This window comes from Apaloderma vittatum, unplaced genomic scaffold (genome assembly GCF_000703405.1).
Source record: "Apaloderma vittatum isolate BGI_N311 unplaced genomic scaffold, ASM70340v1 scaffold22725, whole genome shotgun sequence".
Classification (NCBI taxonomy): Eukaryota; Metazoa; Chordata; class Aves; order Trogoniformes; family Trogonidae; genus Apaloderma; species Apaloderma vittatum.
This window is the reverse complement of record NW_009716786.1, coordinates 1-24838: the sequence shown is the minus strand read 5'-3', so window position 1 is coordinate 24838 and position 24838 is coordinate 1. Positions and strand designations below refer to the sequence as shown.

Sequence of the window (24838 nt, the reverse complement as noted above, 5' to 3'; positions counted from 1 at the left end):
AACAATTTGCACAATTAAGGCATAAGCTGGTGGTAATATGGGAGGGGAGCAGGGAAGAGCTCCCAACCTCAAGGTACATTTGTCTTGTTATTTATCTTATGGCTTACAAGGTACACACAGTAACATACACACTGTTTATTCAATTACTTGTAGTAATGGAACTATGGTTTCATTCGATAGTTGCTATAGTTACATTACTATCAATCTTTGCATTCAAAGTCTGGAAAGAAATCCAACAAAGGGTACCGTACTTTTTTTTTTTCTTCATGAAACTTGACTAGACTTAAAATTAAGAAAATGTTTCATGCATCAAACTGATATGGGCAAGCAACTTTTATAAAAAATATACTGTATAGAAACACATTTGGAAAATTGCATAGAAAATATCCTTTTATTTAAATCAAAATAAGGCACGATTTTACTAACTATGGTTTGGCTGCAAAACTGCAAGTCTATTTTGATTACTTTTATGTTATTAACAATATTTTCCATAAAAATATAGGTGCGGGAGTAAAAACCCTTTTACACAGAGTAGGAAATACTCCATTGTAAAACTTCACCAAATTTACTGTAATTCACTTGTAGAAAATTTGAATACTATTTAAAATCAGGATCCTACATGTTATTGTCCTCCAGGCTGTTCACTGGCTGATGCTGTGCTTTCTTCATTTCCTGTGTAATCCAGGTGTTCCATCATCTACATGTAAAAGAAAAAGAAAAAAAATAACTTTTTATAAAGAAATACTGATTTTTCCCCGCATTGGTCCAAAGTATTTGTTAGCTAAGAGAAATATAATTAAACATGTGTTAGAGTACATTTTAGCAGCATACAGATAGGAAGTCCCCTACAGATCAGTAAAGTATTCAAGCCAAATAATCAAAGCTCTCTTAGCTAATGCTTTCCACTACAAAAGCATTCTCCAACCAAAGATCTAAGTCCTCTACACAAAATTAACTTAGAGTCCTCTACACAAAATTAACTTAGAGTCAAAAGTGTCTCATCTATTAAATACAAAAAAAACCCCAAACTGATGGTGGTTAAGCAAATTTTTCAAAGACGTGATTTGTAGAACTGAAGATAGACCTTAGGATTCCACCTAACATTTACAGGTAGGAAGCAATAGCTTGAATAGAAAAGACTAACTTTCTCTTTTCATGAGTATAAAGGCTAGCTGCATTACAGCTGGTAAAAACTACCTATATTGGCAACATTTCTCTGCAAATTTTCCTTTTATTTTGAAAAGGATAAAGGAAATGAAATCATGAAGTCCTGCAAAAAAAGAGGATCTAAACCAGATTATTACATAGACTGATCACACTTTTCAATTAATGTAACTGATCAGGTCACCTGAATAACAGAAGATAAAGTTGCACTTTTCCTGACTAAAAAGCAGCCTGTCTCTCCATCCACTGCTGTACTGCTAAGGGGGCAAGGAAGGCTGTGGATTCTTCCCTGGGAAAAGGCATTGGATAAATTACAGAGGTAATATATTTGTTAGCATGACAAACTGAGATCAATCAGTTGAGGGCTTCAGAATTAAGAGCAATTAACAGTAAGGCCAAGGATCAGACGGTTTTGATAGCTGACAGAGACAGAAGATACAGAAGTTGGCATTAGTTACGAATGTTGAGAAATGTAACTTGTCAAGGAGCTCATATGCCAAGCACGGCAGGATTATTAGGACAAGAGCATAATGCTTTTGCCAACAAAAGGTAGAAAACCCTACAGATACTCTTCCACAGTGGCAGATCCTGTGTAGTAGCAAAAAGGCTCCCTGTCTGTCTCTAAAACAGCTGCATGCCCTGTGGGCTCCGAGCTGTGCAGATTTCCACCCGACTGTCCACAACTGCTTTCTTGTCTTACTAGCACCCACTGGAGGATCTTTGGCAGACACAGCCAGGCTCTGACACTGTTGCGTCATGCGCACTTGAGTGTGGTGCAATTCTATACATCGGGCAGAGAGAGTCGTCTCTTCTCCATCCACGACCCATCTTTGTGCCATACCTTCTTTATGCCAAAGGAACTGTTTCATTGCAAGGTGCACAAACATACCTTATTAAAAGTGGGTTTGCTTAAATAAGCTCTTTTCCAACCCAGATGCACCAACACGCTGTGCAGTAAGGTGAGACAGCAGTTCCAAGGCAGAAACAAGTCACTGGGACTTGGGTACAGCTTAGGAGAGCCCTGTGGCCACAACATCAACCTGACTACAACTAGAGAAGGTATTTAACGTCCCTCCCTTCATGTGCCAGAATTAAGAGAATATGAAATTAAGGCAGGCACTAGTCTTACCAATACACTTAAGAACTGAGTTATACTAAGCTCCTGTGCTAATGACAACATTGCATTCGCTTCACTATATCTAGAACTTTCCCCTGCACTGTGACCAAAAACCCACATCAAAAGTCACCCAAAGCAAAACACTCCCTGTAATTACAGAAGTCAAATTGTCATTTTGAATGAGGATTGAAGTACTTGTTTCCAGGAAAACACAACAACAAAGAAACCTCACACAGTACCACTTTACATCAAATAATGCATCTATTTTCTTTCACCCTAGGGAGGCTCATCTAAGAGCTGGCATAGAGCAGGTAGTTTTGGTAAGCATTTTTGTAAAGTGGTCTCCTATTGAATTGACAAAATGCTTCCAGAAGGAAGTTTACACTATTTGCAACAATTCAGTGCATCCCAAAGTCAAAGATTCTTCTCTTAATTCCACAATAAGGTAAGTAGCACAACATGTACTTATGCTGGAGATACCACCTCTATTTAAATTTTTAAGTACTTGCTTAACATATCCGATGTTAAAGTTAACTTTAAATCCAAAACTGCTAGTACAGCATAAAGGGTGTTTGGGCTTCTTTTGATATACATAACTGTTACAAGGAGAGGAAAAAAGAAAAAGCCACCCCATCCCATTTCTAATCTCTCCATCACATGGAAAAAGAATAGCCCACAGCCTGAAGTCACTGAAACAGATGGTTTTCTAAAACTGTAAGACTGCATTAAGCAGATGCTTTGTAGGTTCTCTCAGGACAACCCCATCGTCAAAGCCTCAGCAGAAGCTGCAGGAGTTTTTACTGTATCCAGCAGCAAGATGAGGGCATCATGCTAAAATCCTGGACAAAGTTGTTGTTTCAAGCCTCAAAGGAACCAAAGCATTCAGACCATACATTGCAGAGAGCTGATGACCATTTTTAAAGTGGAAGAGATTCAGAAGCTTTTCTCTTGCATCAGAATTCCTGACAGATTTAAGGGAGTGGGTGGTGTGTCAAGATAGCTTTGTAACTAAAATACATGTTTAACCTGTCTTCTAATGTGGTGAACTACTAAAACAAATTAAAAAAACCCCAACCAAGCCCCCCGCAAACCCCACAAAATGCAACTCCTGCCTGTAAAAGAGTACATAGCACCTACATATACACTTGCAAGATTCACTCTGATGACACTGCATTCACACAATTCTTAACAATTATCTATGATTAATTTGCAAGTATCTAAAAATGAGATTTAAAATTACAGTACTAAACAGCAGGTGTGTGCTGTGTAACATGCCAGTGACAAATCTGTTGATCTATTATTTCAGAGAGATAAGCAAGCCTGCTGAAACCTTCAAACTGACAAACTGGAAAGCTGCATGACTATTCTATCTAGAATACTTCAAAGTTGCATTAATCCAATAGATTTTTTTCATGTTACTAAAATGATTTCATAGATTTTACTGATATAAAAAAACCAGTATTTATACACTTGACAGCAGCAATACTGCTCATTCAGTGGTATGAAAGTATGTACCGTTAATCTCCCAAGAAATCTCTGTGTTTCAGCAAATAGTTAAAATGTTTTTCTGTGCAGAAACTCATTGCAGCTCAAGACTATTCCATAAAAAAAGCCATACACAGCATAACTAGAATTTAAGACTCCACTATTATGCAGGAAGAGAAATGCTCTCAGCTAAGAATTATGGGACCTCAGAGCTGTCTTAGGGAGTCAAGCATTTCCCATATGTATAAAGTAGAACCTGAAAAAACTTATTTTAACAGTGCCGTCCAATTTGAGTTCACACAGCAGGACTGAAGAATTTTAAGTAATAAAAATACAGTCTGGCCATTCGATTTTAATATGCAGTCAACCTCTCTCACTTCCTAACCTCTTCCTGGGTTTGTATCTAATTTCATTATTATTATTATTAAGGCTTTTTAATGAGAAATTATCAAAGTACCCTTTACTAGAATAAAGAAGCTAATGAGAAACGTAGTTTTTAGTTCAGAGTTTAAGACAGGCAGAGTTCACCATCTCAAATTGTTTTCAGTGCATAGGGCAGACAAGCTACACTTTATAAATACATGTGTAATTTTAGTCAGCCCACCATAATCCAAGATTATATTTAAATGCTTAAATTCTTCAAGAAGTTACAACCTGGAAGCTTGCATGGCTCTCTCTGTGCTGTGTTAAGATAGCAGACAATTAAAATAAATACCATCAGTCTTAGCAGTCATGAGCTATGTCAGCCATAGCCTAGTATGGCTAAACTTTCTCACAGCAGTTGAGCAGCTGTGCAGCAGCAAGACTGCAAAAGCTGGTCCGAATCCTTGCTCCGTAGCCCACAGCGAGCGCTGCAGACAGCACGGGATAAAGTATACTGCTGAGTAATAAGATGGTAGAGGGACTGTAGACATGATCACTAAAGCCAAATTATAACGCGGCAACAGAGGAAAACAACATTGCCCTTCGGCACTGTGCTGGTTTTCATGTCAATGGAGTGGCAAAGAAAATCTAGGTGAAGGATTTCCATATAGGTAACAGTAGAGGAACTAACACTAGTTCTAAATATCTGAAGACGCTCCTTGGGATTTGGGAATTATAGAGTAGAGAGGCATACAAAGCCTGCCTGAGGCTTAGAAATCATGGCTCCATTGGTACTTTATATTAAGTTTTCCTGTATTCCTTTAAAGAAAGAAAAAAAACACTTAAGCATAAAAACAGATTTATAGCTTGTCTTCAGTTCTACCCTCTTCTATTGAATTACCCAGAAAAATTAAGAAGATAGACACAAGAAAGAATGAAAAAAGGAAGCAGAGGGGAAAAAAGAAACCATAAGGTCATTAAAAGTTGCATTAAAAGAAGGCCATAATCACACCTTGTAGCAAAGGCGTCCTGGAGCAGTCCGATACCTAAACAAAATTCATTCCATTATTAAAATCATACACAACAAAAATCAGAAAAATCCCAAACTCAAAAAAGCTAACTAATGGGTTACAAACAAACAGCAGCATTGATGAAGTTTAGTCACCTGACACACTGTACATGCTCTTGTGCCCTGTTCCCAGGACAATCTGCTCTGCAGGTTTCTCTGATCCCATGAGGACAAAGCAAACCCATACAGAAGTCTGGTCACTCTTGCCAATGGAGCAGCTCTGCTCCAGTCCCTTTTCGATACTTTTCCTCCTCAGAATGAGCACTGAAAGCTGGAGATTTCAACCCTGGGGTTGTCTGGGGTTTGTTCTTTGTTTTGGTTTTGGTTTTTTGTGTGTTCGTAGGTTCAGTAAGGACAGTTCAAAATACAGCTTTATGAGAGAAGGAAAACATGAGAAAGATGCAACACTGCAGCATTCTGAGAGTGCAACTTGAGTAACAACCCCTGGGGAAAAAACTTTATAGAAAAAGTTCTTCAGAAAGTTAAGAGAAAACAAGAGGTAGTAAAGTTACACAGAGGTGTTCAATCACAGACAAGTCTTACGCAGAGGTGGTGGAAATCAACACTTTAAATTGTGCCAGAAATTAAGTCATCTGACCTCAAAACAAGCTGAAGTTCAGAGCAGTTTTAATCCTTCAAGAAACCAGTTGAAAGGACATGAAATAACTACTATGGCAACATAATTCTTTCAAGTATGTGTTTTGCTATGAGAAGTGCAAGAAATTTTTGTTGCCAGATTTACTTAGGCCAATCTTACTCAGAACTCACACAAGGAAAATAAATTGCAAAACTTTTCTTCTTCGACAGACCCAGAGTTCCTGGGCTTTATACAGTGTTTAAAGTAAACACTGTTTACTTTAGAATAGTAAACAGTCACCGGTTTATATACAAATGCATGGGAAGTTGAATTGATTCCCACCTACACAGAAACATTTCTATTCTCTGGACCTATGAAAGGACAAGAGTTGGTTTTGTAGACAAAAAGACAGAGTATCAAGTTAAAGCTGAAGATCTCCTAAATGATTTCACGCCTAGCCAACCTCCAGCTGAAGGAGGTGCTGGGTAGCGTTAGAGATAACCCAAGGTGAAACGCAGAATACCGAAGGCGGTATGCACCATGATAGGCAACAGTTACATGCCCAGGCAGCCCTTTTGTTCCTGAATGCTCCTTGTAATCCTGGCAATGCAGCACACCAGTGAAGCATGGGAAATTTCTGAAATTCTAGTTGATCACCAACTTTTTTGAACTGTCTCTTAACACGGGACTGGTGCAGACTGGAATCTGCTTAGTTCAATGACTCATGTTATACCCCATCAAGTTGATAGTTGAGGAATGTTAAAACATGAAAAAACATTTCAAAGAAAATAAACCAGAACAAATTACTTTTTCCCATGAGTACTGAACCAGCTATTTCATCTCCCTTAAGCTTTGTTCTGCCACATCAACTGCTAGACTAAGATTTTCTAAGAGTAAAGACTATTTTTCCGTATTAGATCCAGAAGATAACCATGAAGATTAGCAAAAATCTGGTTGCACGCAATATTTTACCAAGTACTTTGAGAAACATGTACTCAGAAGAATTAACAAGAAAATACTCAAGGCATCCAACCTACCTGGTAACTGCTTCCTTTCCAAAACTTCTTCATCTCTCTGCGCCTCCAAGCAACAAGTGAGCTAGTAATGAGTGTACATGGTACAAGATAGAGAAGGGCAGGTTGTCCCATCTTCATCAATGCCAAAACAATGAAAGTCAGCACCATCCCAACAGCATAAGCTGTAAAAAGATATTTATACATAGTCAAGAACAGGATAATTTTTAAAATCAAGTCACTCATTCAGTAAGCCAGAATTATTTTTTTTACAGTAATATCTTCCTTGTTAGTATAATAAAAGAGGGACAACAGGTTGCTTTGTATTTGCAATGTTTCTCAAAGCAACTGACTACCACCTTAAATATGAGTAGGCACATTAATATAAAGTGATTCCTGTCAACATTGAACCTTTACCTGAAGAAACTATCTAGTTCTGTCATTTAAAAAAGTAAGTATGAAGATTAGCACTGCTGAAATATCACAATTTACCTATTGTACAGGAGATGAAGTATATACAAGATGAACTGGTTTGAACATCAAATCTTCGACAATAGGCAACCAGAAGCCCTTAAAAGGGGAAAAAAGAAAAAAATACATTAATGAAGTATTTAGCCATTAATTTTTCTCTCCCCAATCCTCTGAATCAAAGCAGCATTAAAAAAATTATCTTCCTCCCACTTATATCTGGAAAGCCAAGAACCAGCTTAAGAAATTCTAAGTCTTGAAAATCAAAACCATAATGGAAATATCTGACAAGTGTGCTTGGTGTCAAAAGGTTTTGTTTTTTAAAGAAGCTAATTACATTGTGCTATTTTCAGTTCTCTAATACAGAAGAGTAACAACAACGTAGTTTTAATACTTTTCTTCAATCGAGTTTTAATCGTCACTCTTAACAATCAGCAGTTTTGCCTGTGTGCTCTTCCCAAGATGGTGCTTTGTGCCTGACACGTAATTTGCTCAACACTCCAACTACAGCAAAATTCAGCTCTTCTGAGAAAGGCAGAAAAACCTGATAATACATTTTCTGTTATCTCGCCTCTAATTAGGTAGTCTACGATATGAAAGTACTATGAAGTCACAAAATACTTGCTTTCGGTGAGATTTTGAGGAGGTTTAATACTGACACCTGAATTTACCAGTAGGACTTGTATTTATGCAATAAAGTGCAACAGAAAAGCAAAACCCCTTCACTATTTAAGCGTTCTGTAACACGGACCATTCTTACATTGTGGCTTTTGTTGCATTCTGCACTGAGAGATTACGGCAATCTGCTGCACTTCCTTTAATATTTACTTTGTAGAATAAAATCAGCTGAGAATCAAACCCCACAGATTTAAGCGTAAGTTAAATTGCCCAAAACATTTGCTCACCTGGGACAATAATGTCTCCAAAACCCAACAATGAAAATGGTATGTCACACAGTGTCGATGCAGAGTATTCAAGTCTAGGCACTCTAATAACCACAGGTAACTGTAAAACAGTATTTCAGAATCCCACATAAATCTAATCTAAAGCATCCTGGTGTCTTGGATTTTTTTTTTGTTTGCTTAACTTAATAAACAATCTGAATATAATTTGTTAATGCAGAACTTCAAAAAAGGCAGAACCTAAAGTAAAAACCAGAAACCAACACAGAGAGTGGATAAAGCTTAAGGCAACAAGTCAGTCGGAATTTCAGATTTACGAATAATATGCACACACCAAAAAAAAAAGTTTTACCAACTTTTAATCATATAATGGGAATAACAAGTCTGGATTATTAACCTAACTATAGAATATTGATCAATGATATCCAGGCCCTGAAGAGAAATTTGGACAGTCAGGTTTTCCCCAAAAGAATAGTCTTTTCAGAGGGAATCATTTAAAAATCCAGTATCTGAAATACAATCCTTACTTTCTCATGGGGAGCTGAGCGTTCAGTAGGGACTTCCACCAAGTTTCCATCATTCTAGGATCAAACCCAAGTCAACAGGTATTTAATACTTAAAAGAAAATAGCAGAAGCTGGCTATATTTTGTGAGAAAGTTATGCCGAAAAGCACACTATGAATTAGCTACGTAGTGTCAGTATTTTTATGTTGGAGATATTAAAATAACTGTTCATACCTTTTCACTGTTTCCAAAAGGACCAGCTGCAACTTCAACCATTATACTTGCCCCATTCTGAAATTAAGGTTATTTTTCAAAGGTTAGTGGTTTAACATAGCAAAACATCCATACTACATTTACAAAAACTGCTTCTACCTCATCTTACAATTAAGGACTGGAAAAATCCTGAATATTAAAAGGAATGCACTAGTATCGTACAGTATTACACAGTATTGTTTTGCATTAAAAACATGTAGTCCAGCCTAACATAACTGTTTAAAGAAAACCAACAAACAAGCAACAAATCCACCAGACATCGCTGGAAGTTTAGATAAAAACGTGTCAGCTTTTTCTGTCGTGAGCTTTCTGCTTCAAAATACAAGGTGTGTTTGCACACAGTTCACACTGAGCTGCAAATGGGCACTGCAGAAAGTACTAGAGCATGTTCCAACATAGGGGCTTTAAAAGCAAAAGAAGGAAGAAAAATGGAGATCAGTAATTTCTCATTATCACACTGCCACACAGCTGGGGACAGCTTACTTCTGGCAATGTGGCTGCTGAAAAATTAAGTCATTTAACAAAATTCATGGCACCTATGCAAGCATTATGCTCTACAGCCCATACAAGATGGAAATTCAGCCCACTACTGTCTTAAATGGGGAAAAAGGACATCAACTTTTCTGCACTGAGAGCACCAAAAACATTCATCTGTTTGGCAAAAACACTGCCTGAATGACCAGACAACGTTCCTACTTTTATTTTAAAGATAAATTCAGAGACATACCTTTGTGATAAATGGTGTTATGAACACAAAAAACACATCGTATAGAAGGAGAAGGCCTAGAAGTATCACACAGGACTGGCAAAAAAAAGAGGGAAATATTACAATATGTTTGAAGACTGTATATTTAGATTCAGGTAGCAGTACTGTACCACTGTGTTTAAAAAAAACCAAAACAGGCAACCAAAAAACCACACCTCATCCCTCCACCCCCCATGTTCTAATTCTGGCATGACTTTTAAAACAGGATTAATTTCTTTTAATAATTATTAAAAATGGTAAATATTATTGGTTTTAATACATATTTCTTGTGTGGGGAAAACCTACTTTCTGGCACTAAGCTTACAGATTCAAGGCATCAGAATACCTTCTTAGGGTAAACAACTTACAGTACCTTAAAGTTGGGCATTTTCAATGTTTTAATAAAGTTTAGGCAGAAAGCAACTCCCAAAATGTCTTGCAAAATCCAAGCCCACCTAAAAATAAGAACACGTTTTTACACATCGTTCAAACTAGTGCTGGAATCTAAGTGCAATAATGATTTTAGATTCTGCCAAATTCATTGGAAAGCAAGAAAATAGCTTTTCAGAAGCACTGCTACCAAACCCACAAAAATACTAGCTTCGAGATGGTGAATTTACACTAGCCTCTGATCAGCAACAGGTAGCTTGTTCTTCGTCGGTGTACCACAGAGAAAATGAGTTGAGCAGAAGCCGTAACAGTGCCCTGGTGTTCACCTGTACGACTGCTCACTCAATTGGAAATCCTACTTAACACCTGGATCAAGACGCTTCTTAAGATTGTACTATAATGCTTCTGTATTTGTGGTCCTGTGCTTCCACTGGACTATAGGAAGCACACATCCTATGGTGCCTATGCTGGTTTTGCCTTTTTTTTTTAATTCTTTCTGTGGCTCTCATTAGCAAACAAGCTATTTCTCTCTCATCTTCATAATTTTTGTAACTTCAAATTAGCACATGGTTCATTTGTATAGCTTTGTTCTCTATTATTCCCATGCTTGCTAAGCTTCATAAATACTTTTTCAAAATCAGTACTGGAGTTCAGAAGGATGCTACACTCCAGGATTAGTTATATGATGGGAAGTTCATTAACCACAATTATTCATAGTGCTCTTTCGAGTCAGAATGCATCACTTACCTATCTTCATTTCGAAACACTGCCCAGACAACAGCTGCTGCTATGCAGAATATAGCAACAAAAATAAGCCTGACTTCAATGTTTTTGTTGCAACATGTAATCCTAAAAGAAAAAAATTATATTAAAACCAAAAGCCTGCAACAGCCAACGCACACACCAGTGCTATCATGAGTCCTTTATCTGACAAAGTGTTCTCATCCCGAGAACTTCTCCCTTGCCTGGTTGTTCCACCCAGACTCAGGAGGAATTGCTCTTGCAACTGCAGAGCCAGACCTTCTCTGGGCTGTGCTAAAAACATGCCCACAGATAGCAAAGCCAAGGTGGGCTTTGATGGCCGCTCATTTTAGCAAGCACATCCAGGGAAAATGACAAGCAGACGAATTTATATAATCAATTTCTGTCATGTAACAACTATCCCAACAGAACTATGTCAGTGAGGGACAGTTAGGTCACAATTTCAGAAAAGGGTAGTGGTGGGGAAAAAAGTCAATTTTAGGATACAAAATACAAGATTAAAAATGGAATAATTATGTATTGCAAAATTGTGAGACAACATCTGTTTCCACCGCCTATTCAGTTTCATGGGGCAGTTCCTGAACTGATATTAGCTGACAGAAGCAACGCCTGTCCTGAGGATCACACAAAACCTGCTGTCTTTTTTACCTGATCTCTACCTTTGACGGGCTACCTGTACACCCTGTATTAAGTAACCAGCAAACAAAAACTTGGACTTTCAAGCTTATAAGCATTGATCTTTTGGGGAAAAATAACCATTTGTTGTATTAAAAGTTAAGTGTTTTTAAAGTGAAAATACAGGCAAGACAAAAAGGTACATTTCCATACTCACTAGTACCTACAGGATACTTAACTCCAGAGTAGTAGGGAGAAGCTCTCTGTACACTGGCAACACACAACGCAAATTAGGACGCCAACCACTAACTTTTAACACAGGGCACACGAGCCATATGTTGCCTTCACAAGAAAAAGTTCAACCTGATCTATCACAGGTACCGTACAGATTAACATGAGGAAAAACCCCTCAGTTGTCTACAGCCCAGTACTTGCTCAAAAGAGGATCAAATGTGCAGAATCCCCCCTTCAGAGTTCCTTGATGAACAAAGGGAACACACCCTACAGGCAATCAGAATTTTGTAAACCCGAGCTCAGACAGCTAGGCTGAGCCTTTCAAGTTTGATTATAGCAATGCCTTCAAATACAGGTAATACAGCAAGTCTCCCACAATAGTATTTCAACTGTTGATTATGCTACAGATACCTTTATTAAAGGAGCCTCTAATTTTCTTTTTTAATATAGGAAACAAATTGCCAGACTGTTCTAGTATTTTCATATTCCTTTGAACAGCAACCCAAAAACATCCAAAAGAAATCTTAGGTTTATAACAGCTGAAAAGCGTACAATACCTGCACTGCCCAAAAGGTATTTCTCCTACTAACGCTGCGAGACAGTTGTACAGACTCATTGCAGATGCCAAGCAGAAGACTGATATTATAACATACACTAAGTGAAAAGAATGGAAGATGGGAATCAGTGACAAAATACAATAGAAAATATAGCAAACAGGAATAAAACAATGATGTACGTTTGATACAACCTGTTAAGAGTTATAGTACTGCTTAACACAGTCACTGGAGACTGGAGTCAGCTGGTTATACAAAGTGCTGAATTCAGAGTGTCTCTGCCATAGCAAGGCTTCTCATAAAGCAAATACCTGAGTTTCGAAATTTTTGAAATGAAAACTTTATTTTTTTCATTTTTCCTCCCTTTTCTGTAAAAAGAAATATTATCTGTTACTGTTTTCACATACTTTGATCTGGTTATGGCTAAATCCAAAGTGATATTTTACAACTACCAGCTTTCTCTATCCCCGATAATATTCCTCAGTTCAAATTTTCCCTTTAATCACTTTATCTGCTTATGCATAAAAGTTTCAGTATCCTCAAGATACAACTGATGAATTAGGTGGCGTTTTTAAGATACTAAACCATCCCTTCTGAAAATTTCTGTGTAGCTGGGAACCACCTAGAGAAGAAAAAAAATATATTTATACACACCATGTTCTAGCTTATAGTATATCGTGTATTCTAACTGATGGCAAGCACTCTGAAATGTGGACAAACAATAAAACCAGTTGTTTGCTAGCTGGGCTTAGGTGGGTTTTGAGTTTTTTTAGTAGTGAAGTTCTGGCTGGAAAGCAATTCTGATACCTACAAGGAGATTAATGAAAAAAACAGGCCTAAGAAAGGTGGACTTTATACTTGTAACCAGGATCACGCATCATTACGATCTGTTAAAGCTCCTAACAGATAAAACAAGAGATTTTGCACAAGTTCCTCTGAAATCACTAAGAAATCAGCTGTTTAGGCAATCTCGAATTTTGAGGCAACAACACAGAATTAATAATGCCCGAATACTTAAAAAAAAAGGAAATACCAAGAACTCTACCATAGAGCTCAGCTTTGCAACTTGCTTTGCACTGGAAACACTTCCTCCCTCTTACTTCAGTTACAGAATTGATCTTAATTCCAAGTATTGATATGAGAACTTAGATTCACACACTACAGTAGTGATATATCAAAGTGTGTGGAGGGGTTGGTTAATTGTTTTGTTGTTTGTTTGTTTTAAACTAAAGATGGAATTTTTTTCTTGGGACAACACACCATATCACAGTAACAGCTTCTTTACTTCCAAGAAATTTCATACATGTCTGCTCAAAAGTGCATGGAACTAAGGCTTCTTAACAAAAAGCTATTACATATTTTCTCTGAACCACTCATTCTCTCCTCCCACTAACTAATTTGTTACTCCTCTCTCTTTCCCCTTTAAGAGGACTCTTTCTTCACTTCTTCCTAAATCTCACCTGAAATATCTCAAAGAGGGGACATGTTTTACCTGAACATTTTGATCACATTAAAGGTTCATCAGTCTTTCAGTGGGACAAGTTTAATAAAGGCAGCATTGCCCATATGCAATGTAACAAAAGCTAAACAAAATCGGAAGTCAGGATGATTAAGTTTATTTTGCAGAAGAGCAAATTCTAGGAAAGAGTAATTTAGGAAGCTTTCAGAATGGAAGTTACATTGTTGACACTAAGAAGTGTAACTTAAAACAGCTTACATTTCCTGGTTGCATGATTTGAGGGCAGGGGAAAAAAAAGCAACCAACAGCATGGAAACTATATTTTACTGGTATTGCGTAACTCAAGAAGTTAGCTTATTGCTAGTATGCTTGAGTTTACTCCATTACGGTAATACCATTTCATCTGGTACTTTAATTAGGGCACTGCAACCACAACTCAACGCCAGCACAGCAACACCAAACAAAGCTTTCACTCTAAACGCTGCCAAGTTATCATTTGCCATCCTCACCAAAACGTCAACATACATCACACAACTTTTTTCACTGCTTGCTAGTCACCTCTCCTCCACATTACTTCATTCAGAATAAGCACTCTCAAGGTAGCCTTTGTAAGAGAACAGAAGAAAGCTTCTTTCTCTTTTTAAGTAGCAAGTACATTTTTCAACCCTCAACTCATACTCAAGAGACAGCAATTAAAAATTACATTTATTTTAGTTTAAAAATTTAGCTTTTTCGGACTTAGGACACCTAATAGGATCATGCAGAAAAATAAGTCAAATGAGATCATCCATAGTTTCTTACCTAGCCATTTGTAGAAGAAATAAAGTAAGACCAGCATGACACAACAGATGACCACAAACAATATAACTGTTACAGGTGTGAAAGTAACATTTTCTTCCTTCTTCCGTTTTGTTTCTCTCTCCCCAGGACTTGCTATTGCTTTCAAATTCTCACTGTTGTAAGAAAACGACAAACACATCTACCTCAGATGACAGGTTTTGAAAATGTTTTACTATGAGCAGAACTGTCGGTTATAAAGCATTTAGATTGACAGCATTTCAGTCTAATCCTTCATACCATTATTATGACTTAAAAAAAGGGTTTCCATTTTCTAATGGAGATATGCACTAACTTAGCATAGATCACAAGGAAAAGATTCTTTACTAGTCTCCTTTCCAATTGTGTTGTGATTTAAGAGTACACCCAAAGTAGTCCAATATCAAAACTCTTAAACTCCTTTTCAGGACGCATGCACTCAACTCTATTAGCAAATCACCTCTAAAATTTCTTGAGTTAAATGTAGTCAGTCTGATAAATAGGTCTATGACAAATCAAAATCATGGGTATTATACACTGATTTAAAAGCTCAGCTATAGACATTGCCTGCAAAACCCATTCATGATAGCAGAACGAAGCTAAGTACTAGTTTTTCCATCCTTACATCTCATAATTACAGAGTAAGTGAAAGAAAGGGGGTGTAATTGGGGTTTTCACTGGGAGTAAGATTTCTATGCATACGTACTCCGTGTTTATACCTCACCATGCAAAATAAAGAGACTGAAATTGTTGTGTTTGTTCTTTGAGCAGATAGCCCTACTACTCTTTAGTAGAGAAGCTGGTGCAACTTGCCCATCAGATAGCGTGTTCCTGACGAATCCCAGGACCTACCTACAAAATGCTGAATTCAGCACTGAAAGAGCTACCTTCAAAAGACAAAAACCCACAGGAGTAAGGCACTTTGTTAGATGAATCACATTCTCAGAGGACACACTTTGAATAAGCAGCTTTAAAAAAAAAAAAGCAGCTCACCCTAGATTTATGAAAGTGCACTTTAACAAGTTTAATGTAATTACATTTAGGTATTTTTCAATATGGGAGACAACATCACATTTTGTTATTTTAACATTCAGTGCAGCCACACCTTATAGCACTGCAGGGTAAAAGAGAAGTATAATCACATCCAACCTTTAAAAAAAGAAACACACATACCCCCCTCCTTCTGTTTCTTTAATCTCTTTAAAATCATTTGATTCGCATAACTAGTGGGAAAGAGGAAGCTGTTGTTATCACATACAATTCACTCCCTGTTATTCTGGGGAGCAAGGCACCAGAACGCCACTGAGAACGGGAAGCCCCAGGTAGCGACACACACCGGCCTGTTCAGGGTACAAAGACTTCCAAGCAATACTGCAGAACACCACCATGCTCTGGGAAGCCAGCTATATCCCAGGCTGAAAGCTGTTCTGCGTAAAAAGTGTGCTTTGCTTCACTCAGCAAAGCCATACACCCCTCAAGCACAGCGGCAGAAACTCCTTTGACACCGCAGCCCCCACATTTGCCACATCCTACACTTCCACCGCCTCCCCTTCCCTGCCAGTGACCACCACGGCCTCCTTGCCCCGGCCCAGCCCTGGAGCTGCTGTTGCCCTGGCTCTGTTGCTCCATACAAAGCTGAAGGAGATAAGCCTGGCTGGACTTCAGCTGCCTGGAGCTGCACAGATACAACCAAACCGCATGATCCAGTGCTCCTAGCAACAGGAATCCAGTGCAGAGACATCCCAGAGAGTGTTGCACGGCCAGCTGAGATGAAGCAGTTGTACAGATCCCTCCCAGTGCCGGTGCTACATACAACTCTATAGGGACCTACTGGATCACTGGATTTTAAAGGTGTGATTAAAACATCTTTCTTCTTTCTATCATGGATACTGGAATATTATGATGCTGATTACAGGGTTTTTGGTAATTTGTCAAAACTTTATCTCACCCCTCTTCCCAAGAGCTGCATTATCCTTCGAGGACTTTTACAATCTACTGCTAAAGGTTCCTCAAACACCTATGGTGATTTTTCAAAGGTTGCAGTGCTCAAGCATTTAATGGCAAAGCAGCTAATTGCACCTAAGCCTTCTAATTTTAATTACCAACCAAAAAAAACCATAATTTCTCACTGATCGTAGCAACAGTTTTCCCAAACGTTGTAGCCCACATAATTTAAGCAGTTGAACAAACTTACAGTTCTGCTACTCCGCTCCAGTAGCCTCCCAGTGCCACTGTACACACAGCAATGAGGAAGATGACAACCATGCTGCAATCAAACTCTGGCAAAGGTGGTGAATACAGAGTGACATTAACTTCATTTCCAAGCACCTGAAAAATAACATGCAAGTTGGTTCATAAGGACAACAAAACCACTCTATTGCTTATTTTCAAACAAGATGCACATCAGGATTCCCTGCTCTTGGCTGACACAATGCTGAGAGCAAGTTTTCAGTTCACTGCACAGGACATCCCATGTATTTCCCTTGGTCACTGCAAACAATACTTTCCATGCTACCTTTCAGGACAGTCAGGTTTGAAAACAACCCTGTTACTACAGCTGTGGAAACACGGATACCACAAGGCAAGATGGTACTTCTTTGTATTCTTCCAACTCTTTTCAGAAGTTGTGCCTCTAGTCCAAACGCTTTTCATCCCCTAAACATACCAAGTACTATCAAAGACACCTTCTCTGCAGGAAAGTGTATCTGAGCGAATCAACTTCAAATATAAATTCATGGGTCCACTGAGATACCAGCAGAAGTCTGCCTCTAGCTCCCGAAACCACAAAACTCACGGTTCAGATACAGGCACAATGCTTCAGAGAGGACACAGCAAAAAGTCGAGGTGACAAGTTATTTATTAACAGCTTTACACAAATATGATTTGAGATGGATTCAAAAGAAAAGAAAGCAGTTTCACACTACTTAAAAAAATTTAAGACCAAAGCAAAAAACCGATCAGTTGAAGGACACCAAATAAAATGGGAGGGAACACACAGACATAACTGATACAGAATGGTATAAAAACTTTGAAAGCAAACACAAGATGCTTCCATTCGACTGAAAGGTGAGATCTAAGAAACAATGATAATTTGACAGGAAATGGAAGGTGGTAGGGAAGAAAGGTTTGCTGTTACAGTCAAGTCAAGGTATCTAAAGGAATCCTGCAGTGAAAATCGACTTCAGAGATTCAGCAGAAAAACCGATTCGGTAACAGCCTGCATGTGGGATGAACGCAGGAGAGGAGATGAATATACCCGGCAGGTTTGGCTGCTGGAAAACCAAACTGGCCATGGAGAGAATGAATGGGAAACCGAGTAGTGCAGTGGAACACACTGGCCACCTGCTGATTCATTTCAGCACCTGAATTATCTAGTTACAGTTACTAACCTTACTGCAGGCTAAAGGAATCAGAATAATTCCTTTGCCTGAAGTTACAGAAGTTCAGAAAACAAGAAAGAAAATTAAGTTCTAGCAAAACATTGCAGTTGTATGAAGAGGAACATAATAGCAGATAAAGGCAAAACTATCCTAATCAGATTACAGTATTCTGTATGTAAAATAACAAAAAATCCCAAACAAAACAGAGACACAAAAAAGCACCAAAACCACACATGCAGTGTAAAAGCTTATACATTTCTAGCACTCAATTCCAAGATGTCTTAATCCAGTTTTTCCTTTAAGTTTCATAAATCTTATAAAGCAGAATTCATGTTAGAATCTAGAGTAATTGTTTCCTTTTGTTCCTACTGTTCTGCTTTTCACTAAAACCTTCAAAGTCTCAACTTCCACCACAGGGAGCACTAAAATCAAATACATCGTATCAGATTAACAACTCTGCAAGAAAGATGTCCACTTCTAGAAGGTCTGTAACACTCTGCTATTGCTCTCAAGACTCATAACACAGTTGATTTGAATGGTGAAAACTAACAGAGATTAAGTCTTCTAAGAAATAGAAAGAAATCTTACACAAACTAGCTACCCTTAGACCCGTGCTGTCTCTGTCTTCCAAACAAAAGAAAGTTGGAAGCCTTGAAAAGTTAAAACAAACTGTAGTAGGAAGAGTACAATGGCTGCCAGCTTCTACACCACACTTACTCAAAACGGCTGCCAGTGACATGACAGAGGCTTCGGGCAAAAACTACACCGGAACTAGGAAAGATCACCCATAGTCTAGGCTGTGGTCCTCACTACTTTTATGAAAGCAGACTCGTAAGACAAAACAAAATTCTTTGATTCAACAGCAGCACAAGATATCATGTGGCACACTAATCTCACTAGCACAGTTACTCTGGTGAATTACTACAGCTGTACAGAAACATTCTACGTGACACCACCCCAAGCAGCACTAGGCAATAAGGAGGTGCAGCGAAGACTTGGAACAAATTAGGGATCTAACCTTGCCCTAATTCTTTGTCACGTTAGTAGGGCATATCGTAAAAACACTCAATAAAGCAAACAACTCGTTTTATTTGAAGGAAAAAATCTGAGGTCAGAGGACAACCTGAACTGTGTCAGGCTTAGGACAGTCATCACAAACCTTCAAGTATGTCAGTGCTCAGCAAGAACCAATCTTTAATGGGAACAGACAGTAAACAACCCGAGTCCTACACATCTAGGCACGGTTTCAGGTTCCATACTTACCTAAGACAATGTTTAGAGCTGCGATGGGAGTTTAAGAGCAGAAATGGTGAAGTGAGCTTTCAAATTCAATCCAAGTAGCTAGGACTACACAGGTTAGTGCTAGCCTCTGCTATTCACAGAAAAACTTGTGCAGTGCAACTCCTGTCTAGCAAAGCTATCTAACACTACACAGAAAACCAAGATGACAACATAACAACAGGAAAAGCCACACTGAAGAAAAGACACTGTTTTCTTCAAAACCCTCTGCAGTATTCTGTATCCTAATATTACATGTTGAGGAAAACCCTCCATTGCTTAGAAAGTGTAGGAGGTACCACAGCTGCCATTTCAGTGACACACACTTGGCATCTCACCATGAACTCATCAGCAGAAACCCAAACTATACTGCCTAACTGCTCTGTAACAGATGCTGTCATGCTATATAGAGAACTTATCATCCGGCAAAGAAAAAAAACCCATCACACCTTCCTAAAGATCCAACCTGACAAGGTATTGCTTGCCTGAAAGATACCATGCCAGCAGACAACAGCCCAACTCTTCTGGCTTCTGTGCTAAGGAGCAAAAGCCCTCTCAGGCTGAAGCTCTTGACATACGTCAGGCACCTGCAACTGTACACAAGTCTCCTGCAGGGCTGCTTATCCTGCCTCCAGTTAGGTACCATGTTTCCCACTCTTGGTGTTCTAATTAATCGTTCCCTCAAATTAACCTGCATCAGGAAGACTGGCACTTCCACAACTTAATATCCATCCTCTTTTGTGAAACTGAAAACAGCATCTATGCACATCCCAGTCAGGAAGACATCGGTATCTGACCCAAAATGATTTATTTGTTCAAAAGCCTAAGTGTATAAAAAAACCTTAACGTGCTGAAGTTATATTACTTACCAGCTGCATATCTGCTATGTCATTATATCTTATAAGAGCAACTGGAAGAGTCACATCTTCAAAATCAGTCTTGTTATCTGAAAGAGGAGACTAAAAGAGAAGGTGTCAGCAGAGCATTGAAGCTACTCGCAAAGATCTCTAAAAGCAAAGTATCCTTTAACTTTCAGTGTATTTGTAGGCAAAAAAACCAAACCCAAACAATTACATAGTTGTAACTTACCAGCCTGGTTTTACTGGCAATCAACAGCATTTTAGCACCCGAACTTTGTGCAATTCTTGCTTTCTCCAAGAAAGTGCAGTTTCCTCTCATCACTACGACTGCTTTGTCCTTCATTAAGCCAGAAGGGACTTCAGAAGAACTGCAAAGTACCGTAGAAGTCAGGTTTTCCAGAGTCCTGAAAGTCTACAGAGAGAAGAGGGGAAAAAAAGGAGTAGGATGACAGTAAAAAATTTGATACTGCAAACTAACCTAGAAAATGGCATTACTGTGCTCGCTAGTTTGAGGCTTGCCAGAAGAAGGTGTAACAGAAAGGAATCACTAATTCATGACTATAACATTAGGGCAGCAGTTTCTGCAGCCTGTAATACTGAAGGACACTTAGAGCATATAGCCAAAGTATCTGTCTGTTTCTAAACACAGTTTCACAGCAGTTGTTGCTGTAATTAAAACATAAAAAACTGTTTATATAGGAAAATCACTGCCTGTAGTTCTGGGGAATTCATAAGCCAAAAGAGCACTGAGAAACACAATGTAACCAGAGTTCTGAAGTATAATACTTATTCAAAAAAAGTTGGAGAGCCTGGTAACATGTTACTTATTACAAAACAATAGCAACAAAAAAAAAATCCTTATTTCAAAGTTCAATTTCATACTGACAATTAATTTTAATTATTGTCGGTTTTCTTTAGTTAGTCAAGAGATCCCAGTGGCCAAAAGAGCACAGCAAAGATGTTTAGGGCAGACAAATTATTTTTATTCTGTTTTACATTGAGTTAATCTGCTTATGAATGACAGGAGGGAAGTGAGAGAAGCATGCTTTTATCACTTCCAAACACAAAGTATTTCCTGTTTATATGAAGAGCGACTAAAGAAAATTCATTTCTGCCTCACACCCTAGTTTGGCTCAAGGAAACACACTCAGAAAATACGGTGTGATGATATATTACACATAATCTACTCCATCACATGATTTCAAGACGATTAAAGAGAAGATTAAACTGATGTATTTAAAACTGGTCCTCAGCACACAGAGAGCACCAGCTTTGCAAACTTTACCAGATGACTTTTCTAAGTATAGAAATACTCACTATACACTGAGGAGGGGGGAGGACACACACAAAATGACCCAGAAAGGCAAACATTTAATGTAGCACCTACTTAATCCAAACATTTGAGGACCGGTTATAGCTGACTGAAATTCATAACACACTCTACTTTTCTTAGGGAGCGCGATTATAAACTACTTACAGCATTGTCCAGGCTCTTTGGAAGAGACATCCAGTTGGAATTGTAAATGATGCAGTAATCCTTCGTTACTGGAGGTATGCCACTACCAGAAGCGTGCAGGATCCCCTCATCCGCGGTTACCTGCAATAAACCAGGGTGTTCTGAATTAAAGAGTTCAGCATATCAGTATACAGATGTTCTTCTAGAAAGCTGTTAGGAAGAGAAAGAGCTGTTAGGAGAAAAGCAATTTATTTATTTTTTTTTTATATATATATAATGATAGATTCCATGAGAGATGGGTAACTTGAGAGCAGGACAGAAAAACTAGTTATGATCTAGTCACTGCATAATGCATTATATCTGAAATGAGGATAAGCAGCGTGTACAGTTCCTGTCAAGAAATCCAGACAAATTACTTCAGATTCTGTATCCTGCACTTTTCAGAAAGGGTAAAAGTTTACAAAGAAAGTAATAAAAATAGCGCATGGAAGAGTGGATTAGTCTTTCCGTCCTGGAAACTAGAATTTCCCCTACTAACAAGGGTATTATACGGCAATTCTTAGAATATTTTTTATCAAATAGCTGTAAACACAGAGATCAACTAGTGCACCTTAAGAAGAATTTGTGTAGTTAAGGAAATACTGGTGTCTCTTAAGATTGCTCTCAGACTCCTCCTCTTACTATGATTTCTGTTATTTACTAATAAACATGAATTTTAGAACTTCAGATCATTTTAGAGATATACTTCTCCCCCAGCATCAATATACTCATAAAGGTCATGTAAACGAACAGACTAAGGATTAGATGTAGCTACAGCTGCAAAGTAGAGAAAACAGTAACTGTCACTTGTATCTCAAAGAAGTGTCACCTTGAGAAAACAGGGAGATGACCTCATTTCAACTGTATTTCTTGAGAGACAAACTGACGTCACGAAGTATCAATAGATTAAAAAAATAAATAAAAAAATCCTTTTGTAAATTCCAAGTTTGACCAAGAGAACACTTGGATATTAAGGCAGAAGTAGGTGTGGGTAAGGGGAAAACCCAACTACGTGTCAGAGGTATAACGCCAATCATTAACAGCGCTATAGAGGCATTTCTCCTGAGGCCAGCATATCATTATTCTGCCACAAGCGAGAACAAGAGAGAAAAGAAAAATGTAATTATATTATTTCAGAGGTTAGTCTGCCTGGTCTGAATAGTAAAAATCCTTCTTCAGAGGAATCCATTATATTGGCCATAGCGCATGAACATCTGCTCAGAGAACTGTGTCAAAGGGCCTGAGCACATTAACTGTTTAACACCTAACAGTTCTTCAGCTGTCAGCCAAAATACATTGTTCCACGATTTATGATCAGCACAAAAATTATCAACCTTCCCTCTTAGATGCACCCACCTAAAAGTACAAACTAATGGCAAATTATGAGCAACAAAAAATTCCAGCAGGTGCAAACCCCCGGTATTTTCATTCATTAAAAGATCTTTCTGCTTCAACAAGCAGAATAAGCAGTGGTTTCTGGGTTCCAGGAAAGCAAGTGTTAATGCTTGCTAGAAGGAGCTATTACTTATTTGATATGCAAGTTTTGTTTGGCAAACTTCCCTTCTCTGGGGATGAATCACTGAAGGCAATTCTTGCTTACAAGGTGGGGTGACATTTACCCTCACATATTCATTGCTGAGCACTAAAGACAGCATTTAGAAGCTTAAAAATTAAGAGAAACACTACTTGCTACACCTCACTTGGAACATCTCCACTGAAATCCTGTAGCATCCATCTGAACTTTCATTATTTCCTAATCGCTTCAGCATCTTTCCTTCACAAGGGCTACTAGTCTGGGTACATGGCCACACAGTCAGCTGTGCCACTGAATAGTACAAAACAAATCTTACGCTCAGCAAACAAAGTAAAGATTTCAACTGAGCACATTTTCAATCTTGGTCCGTAAGCAGAAGACTAAGGGTGTGTCCACAAAACTGCTCCTGAAAAGACTGACCTGCTTCAGCATAAAAATGCTGTCCTTACCTAAAGGAGCAGCAACATCTCCTTTCACTTCAGGTGCAGGCAATTTCCAATGGCCCCTCACCTTCCAACAAATTTCTTCCTAATTTTGACAGGTGGTTCCTTCATCGTATTTCCTCCCTGTACCACATTTAAATTTTTCTTGTATAATTCCTTATCTTGTATAGAGAAGACGACTTTTCATACTGTCTCTTAATCCCTATTTTCCCTAACAGGTCTCTGTTACTGCAGGGATATAAGCTTGGGCTGACTGCTGAGCTTTGGAATTCACCAGCTATCCCACCAGTAGAACACTGGAAGTTATACAAACCAGTGGACACAGAGACCAAATCAAGCCTATGTTATCTCACAGAAACATAAAAAGGTAGGAAAAAGCTAGCCACTAACCGAATAAGCATGATTTGGCAGTTCTGTCAGCAACCCTGTGACCCAGGCACACCGCCACTCCTTCCCTCCCTCTGGGCAATGCAACCCAGGGGAACTAGTTCTTGCTCTCAAGAGAGCCACAGCAGTCCTTCCCCAAACATCTACGAACTTCCTGAGCACTAACTCCTCACATTGTTAATCCCAGGATACCGTTCTTGAGGCTGAATGACCTGGTCTAATGCTCATCACTGCTACAACTGCATTAGTAGAGCAAAGGAGGAGGCAGGACATAGGCAGAGGAGTTTTACAGGAGAGCAGCAGAAGCTCCTTCCGTTGTCAGCAGCAGCAAACCACTGGGTTAAGGAGCAACACTAACTCTTCAGAAAACCCCAACGCAGCTAACAACAGCTACATGGGGCTCACAGACGGTGAGGGACTACTTTGTTGAGAGACACAAGCTACTTGACCCAAAGCTACTTGACACAAGCTACTTGACCCAAAGGCATTCTCAAGGCACTACCAGACCATGTTGTGTGCCCGGTGTTCAGCATATCCCGTGGTGACTCCCCATGCCGAAAAGTACTCTGCATCCTGCCTTACCAAAACAAGGTTAAAAATATGTTAAAAACCAGCAATTCAACAAAAAATACCCACAACAACAACAAAACAACTTAGTGGAGCAGCAGTTAGCAGCTATGCCCTTCATACCGCTTAAGGGGCTTCCGGAGGCTTCTGGCTTCCCCCTTTCACTACCCCACAAGGCAGAAAGCCATCTACCAGATTCCCACGGCAATACACACCTGTGTGCGGAGAAAAGCTACAAAGACAGGAACCAAAATGGCACTTGTGGTGAACAAAACAGAGCTCACACCACGAGGTGCCCTCCCTCCTCCCTAGAACCTCAATTTAAATACCCGCACAAACAACGCCAGCGTTTATCTACGCGGGCACACGGGAGATTATTCGCTA

At 38.8% G+C, this 24838-nt stretch overlaps 1 protein-coding gene across 1 annotated transcript; it reads right to left on the bottom strand.

Moving 5' to 3' along the window:
- Positions 1–372: 372 nt before the first annotated feature.
- On the bottom strand, positions 373–21625 carry SPPL2A (signal peptide peptidase like 2A; the record flags this gene model as incomplete). Its single annotated transcript, XM_009869676.1, has 16 exons — positions 373–697; positions 5142–5175; positions 6813–6973; positions 7281–7358; positions 8162–8261; positions 8686–8739; positions 8897–8953; positions 9663–9737; positions 10054–10135; positions 10818–10919; positions 12239–12335; positions 14496–14647; positions 16705–16838; positions 20038–20127; positions 20258–20440; positions 21506–21625. Coding segments are annotated over 16 exons (1551 nt in total), but the record flags the coding sequence as incomplete, so codon positions are not given.
- Between the last annotated feature and the right edge of the window lie 3213 nt (positions 21626–24838).